This window comes from Dicentrarchus labrax, unplaced genomic scaffold, assembly GCF_905237075.1.
Source record: "Dicentrarchus labrax unplaced genomic scaffold, dlabrax2021, whole genome shotgun sequence".
Classification (NCBI taxonomy): Eukaryota; Metazoa; Chordata; class Actinopteri; family Moronidae; genus Dicentrarchus; species Dicentrarchus labrax.
The window spans coordinates 11,236,726-11,251,098 of record NW_026136720.1 but is presented as its reverse complement, the minus strand read 5'-3'; the positions used below and the strand labels follow the sequence as shown (position 1 = coordinate 11,251,098).

General features: G+C 39.3%; 2 protein-coding genes across 3 annotated transcripts in view; both read left to right on the top strand.

Annotated features, from left to right (window-relative positions):
- Nucleotides 1-3,520, top strand: part of pclob (piccolo presynaptic cytomatrix protein b) — a 59,513-nt gene extending 55,993 nt beyond the window's left edge. The window contains exon 37 of the mRNA XM_051383527.1: nt 183-3,520. Within this exon, the coding sequence (XP_051239487.1) occupies nt 183-326 (144 nt within the window). The 3' untranslated portion in view covers nt 327-3,520. The remainder of the gene's footprint in view (nt 1-182) is intronic.
- A 3,358-nt stretch (nt 3,521-6,878) lies between these two features.
- The window catches only part of LOC127352416 (voltage-dependent calcium channel subunit alpha-2/delta-1), a 59,766-nt gene continuing 52,271 nt past the window's right edge, over nt 6,879-14,373 (top strand). For both annotated transcript variants that reach the window (XM_051380764.1, XM_051380763.1), the window contains exon 1: nt 6,879-7,166. In XM_051380764.1, coding sequence (XP_051236724.1) covers nt 7,078-7,166 — 89 coding nt within the window. In that variant the 5' untranslated portion in view covers nt 6,879-7,077. The remainder of the gene's footprint in view (nt 7,167-14,373) is intronic.

Sequence of the window (14,373 nt, the reverse complement as noted above, 5' to 3'; positions counted from 1 at the left end):
TTATATTTATATAATCGATAGATTATAACCACTTCGCCCAATTCTGTTTGCAATATTCATGCTGGATAACATGACTTTACCTGTACACTTTTCAAGATGGACTGGGTGTGTGAGCTAAACACAAAAATATAACAACAGAAAAAGTCATGACAAATCTTTTTCTCTCTCCAATGCATTTCTAGCTTTTCTTGGTGTCCAATGGAGGCAAGTTCATGAAGAAGACCCTGATAGGGGAAGCCTACATCTGGCTAGATAAGGTGGACATGAGGAAAAGAGTGGTAAGCTGGCACAAGTTGTTTGTCAGCTCCACTCAGACCAACCCTTGAGCACCACACCGACAAGTTGGATATAAGATAAGCCTAGATGAAGATGAAGCCAGAATGTACTAGTTCAGAGGTCCGGTTTGACAAAAAGATGAATAAGAGAAAAAATAAATAAAGAAGAGGAAATTAAAAAAAAGATCCATTTAATTCCTCCATTCTTCCTTTACTTCCTCGGTTCATACGTTATAAGAAGTAGGGAATTATGTGCTAATACCATAACAACTGTATCAGTCCAACACTGCCAGCACACATCCACCTCCTCCCATGTCGGGTCTCTGTTGGTTGTGGACTTTACTTGTACGATGCAAACATGCAAACGCCACAACAGGCACTGAAACAGACTTAGCAGCAATATGGCATTGAGAGCAGTGATGTCTTTCTTACCATAGTTCCAATTCCACAATCCACATGACACTTTGTTATTTTGGTGCTGTGCAACTTAGCTAACATATCTATCAGAGGGAAAGATGAAAAAAATGTGAATTTGATCACATAATCATCAACTGAATTAGCATTGTGTTTTATTCATATGGGAGTCACCATTGTATTGCTCACATAATGGTTTTGACGTGTGTGGTCATTAGTGTTCTTGAAATATTTGGAGGAATGCATACCGTTTTTGTATCATAGTCTTTCAGTTTCAAGTAAAAAGAAAAAAACAACAACAAAGCTTATGTTGAACAGAGTCAGACAGTTGACTTTTGCTATGGGATGAAGATAAAATGTACAGCACCTCAGATTGTAGATATCACAAATGCAGACTACAGAGCATATCAGAGAATCACATTGTACAGTGTGACGTTTATATAATATACAAAGATATAGATGCAGAATATATCTAAATATAATATACAGTAACAGTTCTCTTGTCACTAAATATATATTAAAATATAGACATATGATCTCTGTGGCTGTGGGTGGCGCACTGACAATCCAGTAGGCTACTTTAGTCTATGGTGTAGGCAGTCTTAATAGCTGTTATGTGAATGTGGACCTATGTGAGCTCAAGGATGTTCATGAAAAATAGCTCCTTCGGTCCTCTGATCACGCTGACGCACCACTAGATATTCAACAGGGCTGTGATAAATTAACATTTGGTCAAGGTCAACATCCAGTGGCATATTGCTATTTCACTGGCATGTGATTGTGGAGGTCAAGTTGTAATTACAGTGGAAGTCCAAAACACATGCTGTGTTAAATGTTACACAAGCCAACCATAGAGGATGACAAGAGTTTGTCACATCGGTCTCATGTGTACAACATTTTACTTTAAGACAGTTGTAGTTGCTCAGCGTATGCTAATATTTCTTTCTGAGTAGCCCAATTACAGTTGGAATAGACATGTAATTCACACAAGTTGTGTCAAAACCATACATAGATCTGCAACTGTCATTACTTCAGTATGACAGCTATGCTATCTGTATTAGTAAACACCCAACCTGGTCTCAGTTTTACTTAAAAATAGTTTCAAAAAGAAGAAAAAAATGTTCTTACCAGTCAAATGTCAAGGTTCCTCTGTGTGTCTGGCTGTGCTGTAAAACTCATTATGCTGTTATGTGTCAGTGACTCCCGTTGCAACACAGTGAACCAGCCTCTTTCACTGCCTGTGACCAAACATTTACTCAGGCCCAATGGGGTACAGTCATATTTAAGTCAGAAGAACATATGGGCCAAGTCTCAGTACTAAAGTGGAGCAGGTGACCCATGTATTCATCTTGTAATGTTTTGCCACTACATCTACAGAAGGAAAAAAAAAACAGTATCAAGTGACCCTCAGAACTGCTGTCAGTGTATTTAGGCATATCACAGGGCTGATGCAATTTTTTTTAAAGAATTAAATATAACAGAGGAAACAAGAAACACATTCAGAACAAGATGTCACTTAATCTTATAGCAAAGGTTCACAAAAAAGAGGATATAATGAGGAAGGAAATGTGGTTGAGTTTTCAGATAATGATTTTGCTGTGCCAATCTTAATTTTTTTTTATTCTAGACCCATTGGTTCTTAATTCTATGCAACATAGATGTGTTTGAATGCATTTGTTTTTTTTGGAACTAAATGTTATATTTGTGAACATATGGTCAAAAAATATGTCTTATAGAAAAATAACTTTAATTTGTACATCATTGAAAGAAATATTAACTATATTGATTTTTTTTTTACTGATTTTAATATAAATTGATGTTAACCGCTGTTAACATCTACATGGAGCTTGTGCACTTTATTATTACATTGTTTATTTCCTTGTCTCATTTTCCAACTTTCATGACAAGCAAGATTATGTGTTTTGTGTTCCTGCACTGAAATGAACTGAGTCATGGTGTATGTGGTGGCAGAAAATATTGTGGTGTGCATTTTGTATCAATGTGGCAAAAGAATACATGCTGACATGCTGGGGTTCCTAAACACAATGCACAATCTGGGAAGATTTCACCCTACTACATTATGCTCATAGTCTACTTAACAGTCTGTGTACAAAATACAGTAAATAAAACCTATTCCCTCAATGCTCAGTCATGACTGTTTAACCCCTTGTGTTTCATTAGACTTCCCTCAAGCTAAATACTGTTTGTTAAGATCAGCTGTTGCCTGTAATTGTGAAACCATCCATTTGTTGTTGTTCTGAGGAGTGTGAATGTGACTTAAGTCCTTTGACATGTGTACATAAAGTGTTTATTTTCTACAAAGATTGAATGTTTATATTGTCCGAAGTTTGAGCATGTGAGTGTCGAAAAAAAATCACAAAAGACTTACTGTACAGCAATGCGTGTCTATAGTTGTATAAGGGGATTTGACTGTGTAATCAAAACGTGTGCTGTCATCCAATGACTATCTGTGCAACCACGTCCTGTAAACAGCTGAAACAACACAAAGGGAAAAAAATCTATTCAACTTCAATAGTTGTCAGAGACTTTATGTTTTGGATGTTGCATGTTTTGTTGATGGTTTGTCTGTATATTTTGCCTACAGATTATGTTTAAAAAGAGAGTATGTATAGATTTATCTGTATGCTGATTGTAAAGAAATATGCTTGTAAAATTGTCTTGTTTTTCACTCAGTGTAAAAACAAAGAATCTACTGTTATGGTTTTGTGGTTGTACACAGGATGTGTTGAGATATTATGCAAATTGTGCTGTAAAAAATCAGCTGTTTCCCCTGAGTCTAAAGAATAAATATTAAGAAGAGCTATATTACACATGGAGACAAGCTTTGTTTTGTTTTGAATTTTTAAATTTTTTTTCTTACATCAGACTTACACCAAACTACTTTTTTCAATGATAATAGGTGAGTAGTCATTTTGACCTGTCACAGTAGGAAAAACAACAACGTGGTCTGCCACAGTGACACTCTTGATACTACCACCAGATGGTGGCAAAGATGCACATTTTGGCTTTCACTATTATTCAGGGTGTATTTACAGTAAGAAAGTAACCCATTGTATTCCTTATTTATCAGAGTAGTTCAATCATCATAATTAACAAGGTCTGGTCGAGGCCATTTCATATTTGATCTTCTTCTCCCCATGGACCCTGCCATCTTACTCTGCAAAGCCACTGACATATGGTATGCACAAATTGTCAATTAAGTATCAGCGACTATAGAAATGCCGTGTAGAATTTGATAATATACTTGGTATATCAACAGAGTGGCACATATAGCTTAGCTGCTAGTTTCTGGTGCTGTGTCTAAGGTGGTGGTGCCTCTGCGCTTATTATCAGTGGAGCTGGCGCCCCATGTACCAAGACCTTGTTGCAGTAGCCATAGGTTTGAGTCCAACCTGTGGCCATTTTTTGCGTGTCATCCTCTCTTTGGGTGTGTGGATTCTGGTAATTACTTTCCTGCAGTATCGTTCTACATGACTGCCACCTTTGATACCAGACATCATTCATCTTACAGGACAGACGTACAGAAAATTGGTTCTGCGTTATTGCAACTGTCCTGAATTTGATTTCTTTCCACTGTTAAGGAGGTCTGTTATGCTGCTCATATTTAGGCTACTGGCAGCTCAATACAAAATTTGGATATGTTTCCTCTTGGTATATTATCTCTGATAATGATCACACCAATCACTATGGACACCCTGAATCTGAAAATTCTGCTAGTCTGCTAAAGGTCAAGTTCAAATAAATGCAACAGAATAAATAAGTCCCTGGCTCTAAATCAAATATTTAAAGGATACTATAGTTCCTGTTCTTTTCTTTTCCTGACAAAATGTTATTTATTCAAATTATATATATTTATTTATATATACAGAAACACAGTTTACAGTAATAGTGGGCCATTTTAAAGACTCATGTGGGTGGTGAAAGGAGAATTTATGGCCTTACAGGAACTGTTTATGATCATTTACATTCTGATGTATTCGGTGTATTAGTTTTCATTACTTGTTATCCTATTATAAATATATACTGTATTATGGTTCATATTCCAAAAGGACTATACAACATACTTGTGCATGGATATAAGGATTTGGGCATATATACAGAAAACTTCTTGAAAAAAAAAAAAGTAAAAAGATTAAGTTCCAAATTCTTTAACAGCAACTGATTCTTGTGTTTTTAATAAATTACCTCCAGATGGCAGTATCCTCTATCAAATAAACTCAACTGTCACTGTAACAGATTTTTAACCAGTAGTTCTTTTGCACATTATGACTTTAACATTACTGCCAAAGATGCCATGTCTACAGGTGGTTCTCTCCTCTGAAGTCAGGATAAGTCTATTAAGATGATATTTAAAATGGGTATTTGGTGCTTGTTCATTTTGTACCCATAATAGGATAATAAGAGACTACTTAAAACCAGGTTATTAGTCTTATTTGTAAAGCAAAAATGTTGCAATATGATTTTTTGGTTTATACCTGTGAAGTACATTTTATAATAGTTAATAATATAATTTGAGTCATGTGGCCATATAAAAATATATTGGGTTTATTGGGTGTTTAAGGCTTTACACAGAGATTAATTGTCTGTCCAGATCTTTCTTACAATTACCATTAGTTTTTATTCTGGTCTAACATCAGTTTCCTATACTATATGAAAGGACAGGTGTTGCACCCCAGACATTAGTCTGACACCTCATCCTATTTGGGATCGGATGTTCCCAATGAATAAAAAAGTATTGAATGGGGATGTGTGCAGAGGAGGCCTCCACCTCCCCATCCTCTCCACACTGCTCTTTGATATTATGCTATTATGTTCCTCCACCCCACGACACCTCTCCAGTTTTCACCATTCACATACTTTTCTCTATCCCATCAGCAGGTGCATCTGCTCGTCTGCTGGGGGAAATGAGTGTGAGAAAGGTGTAGGGAGAGAGAATGCGGAGAGGGTGATGTGACAGGGAGTGAGGGGATGAGAATAGTGGAGAAGCTGAGTGGGGAAGAGCAACAGTGCAGTAGAGTGAGAGCAGGGGGAGAGTTGGAGATGGGAGAGACAAAGAGAGAAAGGAGGGGCAGGGGGTGGGGGGTGTGAGAGGACACCAGAGATGGTGTGTGGTTGCCAAGCAACGATTGATAACCAAATCCCCAAGCATCCTGCTTGTGCTGCCCTGCCCTCCCTCCAGGCCTGAATTACATACACACATACACACACACACACACACACACACACACACACAGACATACACAGTAGGTTTATGTTATCGCTCTGTTATTAAATTATTAAATCAATTCAAAGTGATGCTCTTTTAATTCAAAATGATGACAAACTGGGATTTTGGATACTGCAGTGGTACTGGAGTTTGTAGTTTATACATTCTATATATTCCATCTTTTACACATTTGCGTTAAGATGTGCAGCACATAGCCACAAATTCAATCTTATATAAGATATGATTGATAGCAGGGAGATTTATTGGGCTTTTACTGTAGCCTACTTTTCTCATAAGATGTTGCACTAGGCTATATGTGTGAAATCAATAGATCTGTCAGACCAGCACTGAATCCCATGCGGGACAGTTTCTCTGCTTGCTGCCACTCAATGCTACCAATATGACTGATAGCAACTGGCAAAGACTGTGCTATCAAAGCCAGTAAATTCTCCCATCCCTTCGCGTTGTAGGAATTGAAAGGTTGTAGGGCATTTTAAAGAGCTATACCTGCATCTGTATTCAGTCAGCATGCGCTTGTGTGTGTGTGTGTGTGTGTGTGTGTGTGTGTGTGGGGGGGGGGGTACCTGTAGTCAGACCCTCCTTTTAGCAGGTGTTTCTTTATATGGAGGTAAAAAACAATTTGTTGCTCACAATAGGGAATGCTGCACAACCTGAGGGAAGGGGAAACAATGCTTTTTTGATTGTTTATGGACCCAAACAAATATATTTTGATATAATTTTAATGTTTTGATTTTGTAATATTACAACAATTAGATCATATAATACATTTAAAAAAAGGGACTAGTCCAATTTACGTCAGGTCAAGTCACAACAGAGTATCATGTTACAAGATAAAAGGAGCATAAGTGATTTTTTTCCCCCGCTAGACTGAAAAGGAGGGGGCAACAGGGTGAGTGAGAGAGAGAGAGAGAGAGAGAGAGAGAGAGAGAGAGAGAGAGAGATCCAGCTTCAGTACCTGTTAGAGCGCTGGACGGCCGGGTGATCAGATTAGAGGCGTCAGGGTTCGTTAATCTGTGAGGGAGCGACGGACTGCCACTCACGCTGCTTCTGAACACCGCTCCCATTATCGGCTGCGAAGGGGAGCCGAGCTCATTTGGTGTTGACGCGCGTCGGGGAATTTCCCCCCCTTTTTTTTTTACAATGGATACCTGCAGGGTACGAGCCTGGGTGTTTCTGGTCCTGTTATGGCAGGACGGGTCTTTGGCATCGCAGTTTCCGACACAGCTCATGTAAGTATATAATCCAATTTCGTGCATTAATGTTGCAGACTCGTCGGTTAGTCACAAGTAGAGGCTGTTACATTTAATGAGCCACTCAAGGTGTGTAGGCAGTACAGTACGCGCGCGGTTGGGTTTGTGTGAGTGGGGTTGGCTGGTCGGGTTCATTCATGCACCAATGGTCATCTTGAATAAAACACGTTCGAGGTTAGAATATACTTAAGCTTCCGTCTGGCTGCTCGCCTCCAGGCGATGATTAATGTTGGTTACCATACTCAGCAGCTTGTCGCCGGTGGATGGCTATGACAGCTCCTGAAGTTGTTGAGGAGTTACAGTGACTTCGCCTGGTCCTGTCCCTTCCTGTAAAAAGACAAAAGTTGCCCCCTTGTATGTGGCCCTTACGAGTTTGAAGTTTAATAAGAAAATAATGATGTGCTCAACTATGGCAAAGCAATCCTATTATTCATTTGCAAAATCAGGGCGATTTAACTTTTATTTTCCTTTTTCAGATTCCATACAAAGTTCTCTTGAAATCCAGTTCACATTCAAGATCTTTGTATTGTTGTAGCCTACCATATACATTTCAGATATACAGTATTCACAATAAGTAAAGAGTCCCATAAATCCTGGGAATAATAGCAGGTTTTGGTTTGAGCATTTTGGTGGGGCTTTACTTACATTTGGATCCGTGATTAAAGCAGGAAACCCCTTGAGATAGGCCTACATTATTTGTTTTAAAAGAGAGACCGAGCCAAAGAGGCAGCAAAGAGTGAAATAGTAAAAAAATCACATGTATTTTGTTCAGTTACCTGAACTAAGCCTGCTGGCATTTTAAAACTATTTACATGCAAATCATTTTCATTAAATTTTTACTTGAAATAAAAGTTTGGTCACCAGACCAGAGCACTGGCATCTGTCAGACATTTCTAATATGTTGCCCACCCCCTAATGCCTCTTGATATAAGGCAATACAATTCTACAGCACCTGCAGAATGAAGTTACTGCTGATATTTGAACTCTGAAGGTATGGACTGTTTCCACTGGGCGCGGCTACGTCGTATTCCGGCTGCGACGCGGCCGATGGCACCAGAAGCATCCATTCTGCTATCTTACGCTTACGCCTTCCACCTGGCACGACTAGAAGACATGGTTGTCACGATAACTGAAATAGCAACCCAACCAGAGGTGATGCCAAGCCACTGCCAGAACCGTACGTGATATTACATCATCATATTGTTTTCAGTATTTGATTTTTTTGTATTTTTTGGGGGGCTTTTATTGCCTTTTTAAGCGATAGTTACAGCAGACGAGTGACAGGAAAAGGGGGAGAGAGAGAGAGGCCAAGAGACAGTAAAGAGTCAGATATAATTTAATAATCCCGTGGGGAAATTACTTGACACAGGTTGGAGTCAAACCCGAACCCATGGCCGCTGCAGCAAGGACTCGGCCTTGGTACATGGGGTGCCAGCTCTACCATGTGAGCTATCCGGGCACCGTAGCTTTGGTTTTTTAAGACGGAAAAGTGTCCCAGTGCAGCCTGGCTAAAGACACTTGACACAGCAGAAGCACAGTCTAAAACGCAGTGATGCTCAGTGTCCCTCAATTCACTTTCCGAGATTACAATATCACAGAAGAAAAAGTCAGATCAACAAAATTGTCTCGGACATTAAGGTGGAATACATTTTTATGGCTGTCCTTTGGTATACACAATTAGTAACTGCAAAAATACCTGTATTTGGCTGCCTAATGGTGAAAGCAAATAACTACCCAACAGCTAACATCCCCTTGTGCTAAATCTGCTGGATAACCCTCTGTAATTATAGCACAAAGACCTCTTCATGCAATCTGCTTCTTTTGGATTGGTTTTGAAAAAAACAGGTCTCAGGATCCATTCAATCCAACTGCACACAGCATGATTTTCCAAATTCATCTTCTAAGTTGATGAGCCTGCATGTTTATCTGCATGATATATACCACTATATGGATACGAGAGGAATATATATAATCATGGCTCTAATATGCCTGTAAAGAATAGGTGCCTTGTTTTGGAGTGTGCATGATGAGATGCAATGATGAGATGTTTGAACACAGATACAGCAAGCCAAAATAAATCAAAATGAAGTGGATCCAACACTCAACATTCATCAAGTGCATTCTCCTGGATTACACTGATCAGATGGATGGAGATAAAAAAACTGATTGTGTAAAGGTAGCTTTTCAAACTGTAACCAGCTGGTTGTGTGTTTCTTTATGGTCCTATCTCTGTTGTTCCAGTAAATATTCTTGAGATGATTTTGCACTAGATGTCTAGAGCAACATTTCAATGTGCATAAAAAACAACAATAGGACAAACACCAGCTCATGCGAATGTTTTTGAGTTTGTAGCAATTAACTCATATTGGCTGTACCAGGAATATTTCAGATCAGGAATCACCAAAAAGCACCCAAATTGCAAATCCAAGCTGCAATTACTGTAAGAAAGAAAGAGGGTAGCAATGGTCAGAGCCTGATCCAACAACTCTCCTCTTCATATGAAGGTAGTTTTTATTATCTGGGCCAGGCTGAAGAAGGACTGAATTGGCCACTTGGGTGTTAGGGTATAGGCTACAGAGCATGAGCAGAGCGTGAGCAGAGCGCCGCAGGTTGTTTTGGTGCATTACTGTTGGTGTTTCCATGCCTCATTCCGCTTTGCTGTCTGGGCCGGACCTCTTCTGTCTTTGCCTCTGTAATGATGTGTAATTAGACTGTAGTTTAACACAGCTGCCTACTGAGATACACACTATGGGCCAGCTCATTACTTTCTCTCTCTATAGTCGAAGTGGTGGTACCACAACATCTGTCTCTCTTCTTGTATTGTCTCTCTACCTCTCTTTCTGTTTCGCTCTGATTTGCTCTTCCTGTGTCTGAAAAACAATGTAGGGCAGTGTCTGACCCAGTTGCCATTTGTATGTGCATTTGTGTGTGTGTGTGTGTTTAATTATCCAGCACTGTACCAGAGGCTGCAGTAATCAAAGCCCAGCAACCAGAGCAGAAACATTTTGCTATCTCAGCTCAACAATGACTTTATTACTGTTTAGGCATCTCTAAATAGCCATGTTATTTTCGCCATAGAAAATAACTTACATTATACTTATGGTGATAAGATAATATGTACTTTACCTAATTTATATTTATATGTAAAGAGCTAAAAGGAGATACATTAGTGTCAATAGCAGGATGAGATCTGACTCTACATATAGACCATGATGGGCTGAGAGCGGGCCTCACCTAGAGATGCCCCGATGCCATTTTTGCCTTCCCGATATAGATTTGATACCTGAATATCGGCCAATACAGAGTACCGATCCAATACATGTGCATTGAAAAAATAAAAATAATGACCTGGCTATCCTGGGAAAAAAAAGAGACACAGCCGGGAAGTAGGGTCCCGCTTTAGGGTTAATAAATTATGTGGTATTGTATTGGTGCACAGACACGCATAGTTACAGATACCCGAAACCGCATTTTCGGCAGTATTGGAGGAATTTCAGATACTGATATCGGGATTGGAACAACTCTAGCGTCACCTAATTGCATTTATGAAGCACTGCCATTAACCAAGTTGGGACCTAAAGGGATGGTTGGAAATGCATGATGTAAGGATGAGTAATTAATGAGCAGAGATATGTCATGCCTGTATGGATAATACAACTGACTGTTAAAGGCCAATTTAACAACAGGATATGTCTGCCAGTATTCATATAAAGCAACAGGCGAGTAGTGGCAGAACTTTCTATTTTATGGTCCTTTACTGTATATAATGAGCCAATATAGCACTTAACGGTCAATAATTCTTCGTCTGCATTCTAAAGTTTAGTTTTTGGTATTTACACACACACACACACACAGATTTAGCATCATGATAATTGGGCTAAGCAGTTCCCTTACATTAGACTGAAGACTGACAAAAAAAAAAAAAAATTCTAAACAGATTTTAAAAGTCATCCATATTGGATGTGCAGAAGGACATATGCACACATATTGCACCACAGCCTGGGTTGTCTCATCCATTTGTCAGGACCTGAGAGTTTTTGTTACAGAGATTTACACTGGTAGCAGTAGATTTCACAGAAGTTAAACTCTGGAGAGACGGCCCTCTGCTTCTCTGAATGTCAAGTCCCTAGAAGCACAAACACACACACATGCACACACAAACACACACATTCACTCTAACTCACAACTGACTTGTCAATGCTTCAGGCTTTGGGGGCTTAGGGGTCCAAGGTCCTCTAAAAAGCCTTACAATCAGTTTGTTGTTAGTAGATTTGGGGACAAAGAAGGTTGGAGCAGAGGAGAGGAGAGGAGAGAAGAGGATCATGAGAAGAGGATAGAAGAGAGTGAAAGAGATGCAAGCAGAAGAGAAGAGTTACAGTTTTTCAACATCTCATTCATACTGTTTTTGGGCCAATACAGATACCAATGTTTAAAATAACAGTTTGGCAGATAGCTGGTGCCAATACCGATACCAACAGTTTTTTGTTGTCATTTATTCACCCTTTTGTGCCAGGGAAAAAAAATCTACGAAGATAAGCATCTCTGTCTAGTTGCAGCTCAGTCTATTTCTCTTCTCATCCATGTCAGACGTAGAGCTGAACAGCTGCTCACTTTCCGTGCTGCTGCATGGAACACATCCGTATTTGTTCATTTGTGGCAGTGCTGGAAAACGGATTATATATCCAATAACCAAGTTGGAAATAAAAACTTTAAACTGTAAAACACATTTAGCCATTGCAACACAACAGATAAACATCGACCACTGATATCGGTGAATACCATCTTATTTGCTAGTGTCAGTCAACAAGTCGAAGTTTGTCCGATATTGGTTACTAGTTTGGGTCAAGCTCCAAAAACTCCTTCTCTCTTTTCTTCTCAAATATTCATATTAGCCTAAAAACTAGAATATCATCAGGCAATATTTCCATTTTGGTTTCTCCAGTGTTCTCATGCTGCTTTTATAGTCACACCTGATCTGTTGACAGCTGAAAGATGAGTATCCAAACAACTCCCAATTGGTGGCTCTGAATCACTGTATCATACAGTAGCTAGACATCTATATTAGTTTTCCTTCAGATTGCAATAATGGTCTGCCAGGCATCAGTATTGTGCATAGCCCCTAAACCATCTGGCTTTCGGAATTAAGGGATAGCAGCTGAATTATGACTGACCCTGCTCTAATATCTCCACCTACCTTCTCTTTTCCTAAACAAGTTCACACTGTTCCATCGGCTCTGGTATGCCTACTCTTGCAAAGTGTCTCATCTTTCTCCTCTTACTTGTTCTGAATTTTCCAATAACTATTTCCTGGTATCTGTTTTTCTATGTTTATTTCAGCTTATATATGCGAATATGTCTCTTTGCCATTGGGGAGGATCACAGCTGAGTCTGTGTTAGTGTGAATGCATGGCAATGAGAGCATCTGTATCCCATGCCAACCTGTTCTCATTCTCATACAATATTAATGGCCCTGTGTGTGCATGTGTGTGCATGCACAGAATATATGGTGAATTAATGCATCCACATGCACACAAGTAGTTTCTTCCTACAAGCTTCTCATACCAGGTGCGCCTCAAGATGAGTCATATTGTTCTAACAAGTCTCTATGTAACTTAAATTAAGGTTCGAGGTAATTTATTTACCATTGCACAACAAAAGGATGCATAAAGAAATTAAAGTTTAATTAATTCATGCTACACACACATATAACATAACAGATAATTACATTTAGATTAAATGAATAATATATAAAATATATAAAAAATAAAATGAAACAATATATACAGTTATTTAGAAACAGAGCCTATATACATAAACATATTGCATCTGGGGGAATGTAAACAGCAGCAACAAGATAGTGAAGATAATATGGTTTCATTTTCACAATAAAGTTTAACATTTGAGAAACAGTGTCCACTTTGACTGTGTTTAAGCACCAAGCATCCATGTAAATACAGAGTCCACCTCCTTGTCCAGCCAGAGTCCTGCACTCTGTCAGCTTGGAACACGGTCCACCTGTCCAGTGCTGATCCTGGATTTTGATGGAGCGGGTCTCTGTAAAGATGTGGGCACAACAGTCTCGGATTTCCCGTTGTTTGGCCAGCCCATTTCGTCCCATTTTGTCCAGACCATTAGCCGGAACAGTCTTAAGTCCAAGCTGGGCCAAGAAGGCTCCTATCCTAGTTCTCTTCTTCTCCTTCTGGGTGGTCACAGCTCCTGCCGTGGTAGGCTGGTCCGGCCGATCTGGCTGGTTAGAACGTCTCAGATTCCTCTGCTTGTTAATCCAAACCCCATGCTTCCTGTTCCAGTGACTGTTGGCTGTTTGTGTAATACGTGTTTCAGCAATACAAAATAACAAAATAATTAAAAAGACAAATTAAAAGAACACATAAGGTCTCTCTCATCTCTTTCAGGCATGGAACAATATGAACACGATTATCCTGGCCAAAATAATTGCGATTCACATTATTATCCCTCTTATCATCAAAATATACTTAAAACTCTTAAAATGGCACTAAAACATTCTGGAATCATCTTACCTTACATTTTATTAAGCCATAGGATTGTGGAATGACTGGAAAGATGCAGGCTCCCCTTGTGGCAATTCAAAATAAATCATGAAATCAATATGACTGTACGCTAGCCAGCTACAGTTCTTTCAACTTAAGCCATGTAAGGATATGCATGATTATCCTGATTCATGATTTTCTAGATACTGAAAATTCACCACAATGTGTGAGTGTTTTTTTATCCTGATACGTGATAATATCATATATCATCCCATCCATGATCTCTATCCATTGCCACTGTGTTCAGGAGGCACGGAGTGATATGTCATTATAATTCAAGCTGTGAGCTTATTGTGGTTTGACAAGATGATTGGAGGAGGATGAGAGGATGGCATAATCCTGTGTGTGGCACCAACAGGCTGGACCTGATGTCCCCTCTCTTTGATATAAAAAAGCACGTCGGTCCTGGCCACCTCCCACCTTTCACCTGTTTTCTCTCATCACCGTCACTAGTCACAACACAGGCTGACACTTAACTGATTGGTCGGCTTCATGTTTGAACCCTCAGAAAGTAATTGTATTGGTTGACACTGACATGCAATGACACGTGTTTGATTAGATGACCACGCATTTGTTCTTAGTGATTCCAGCGAAGATTGGTTGACATTTTGCTTGAC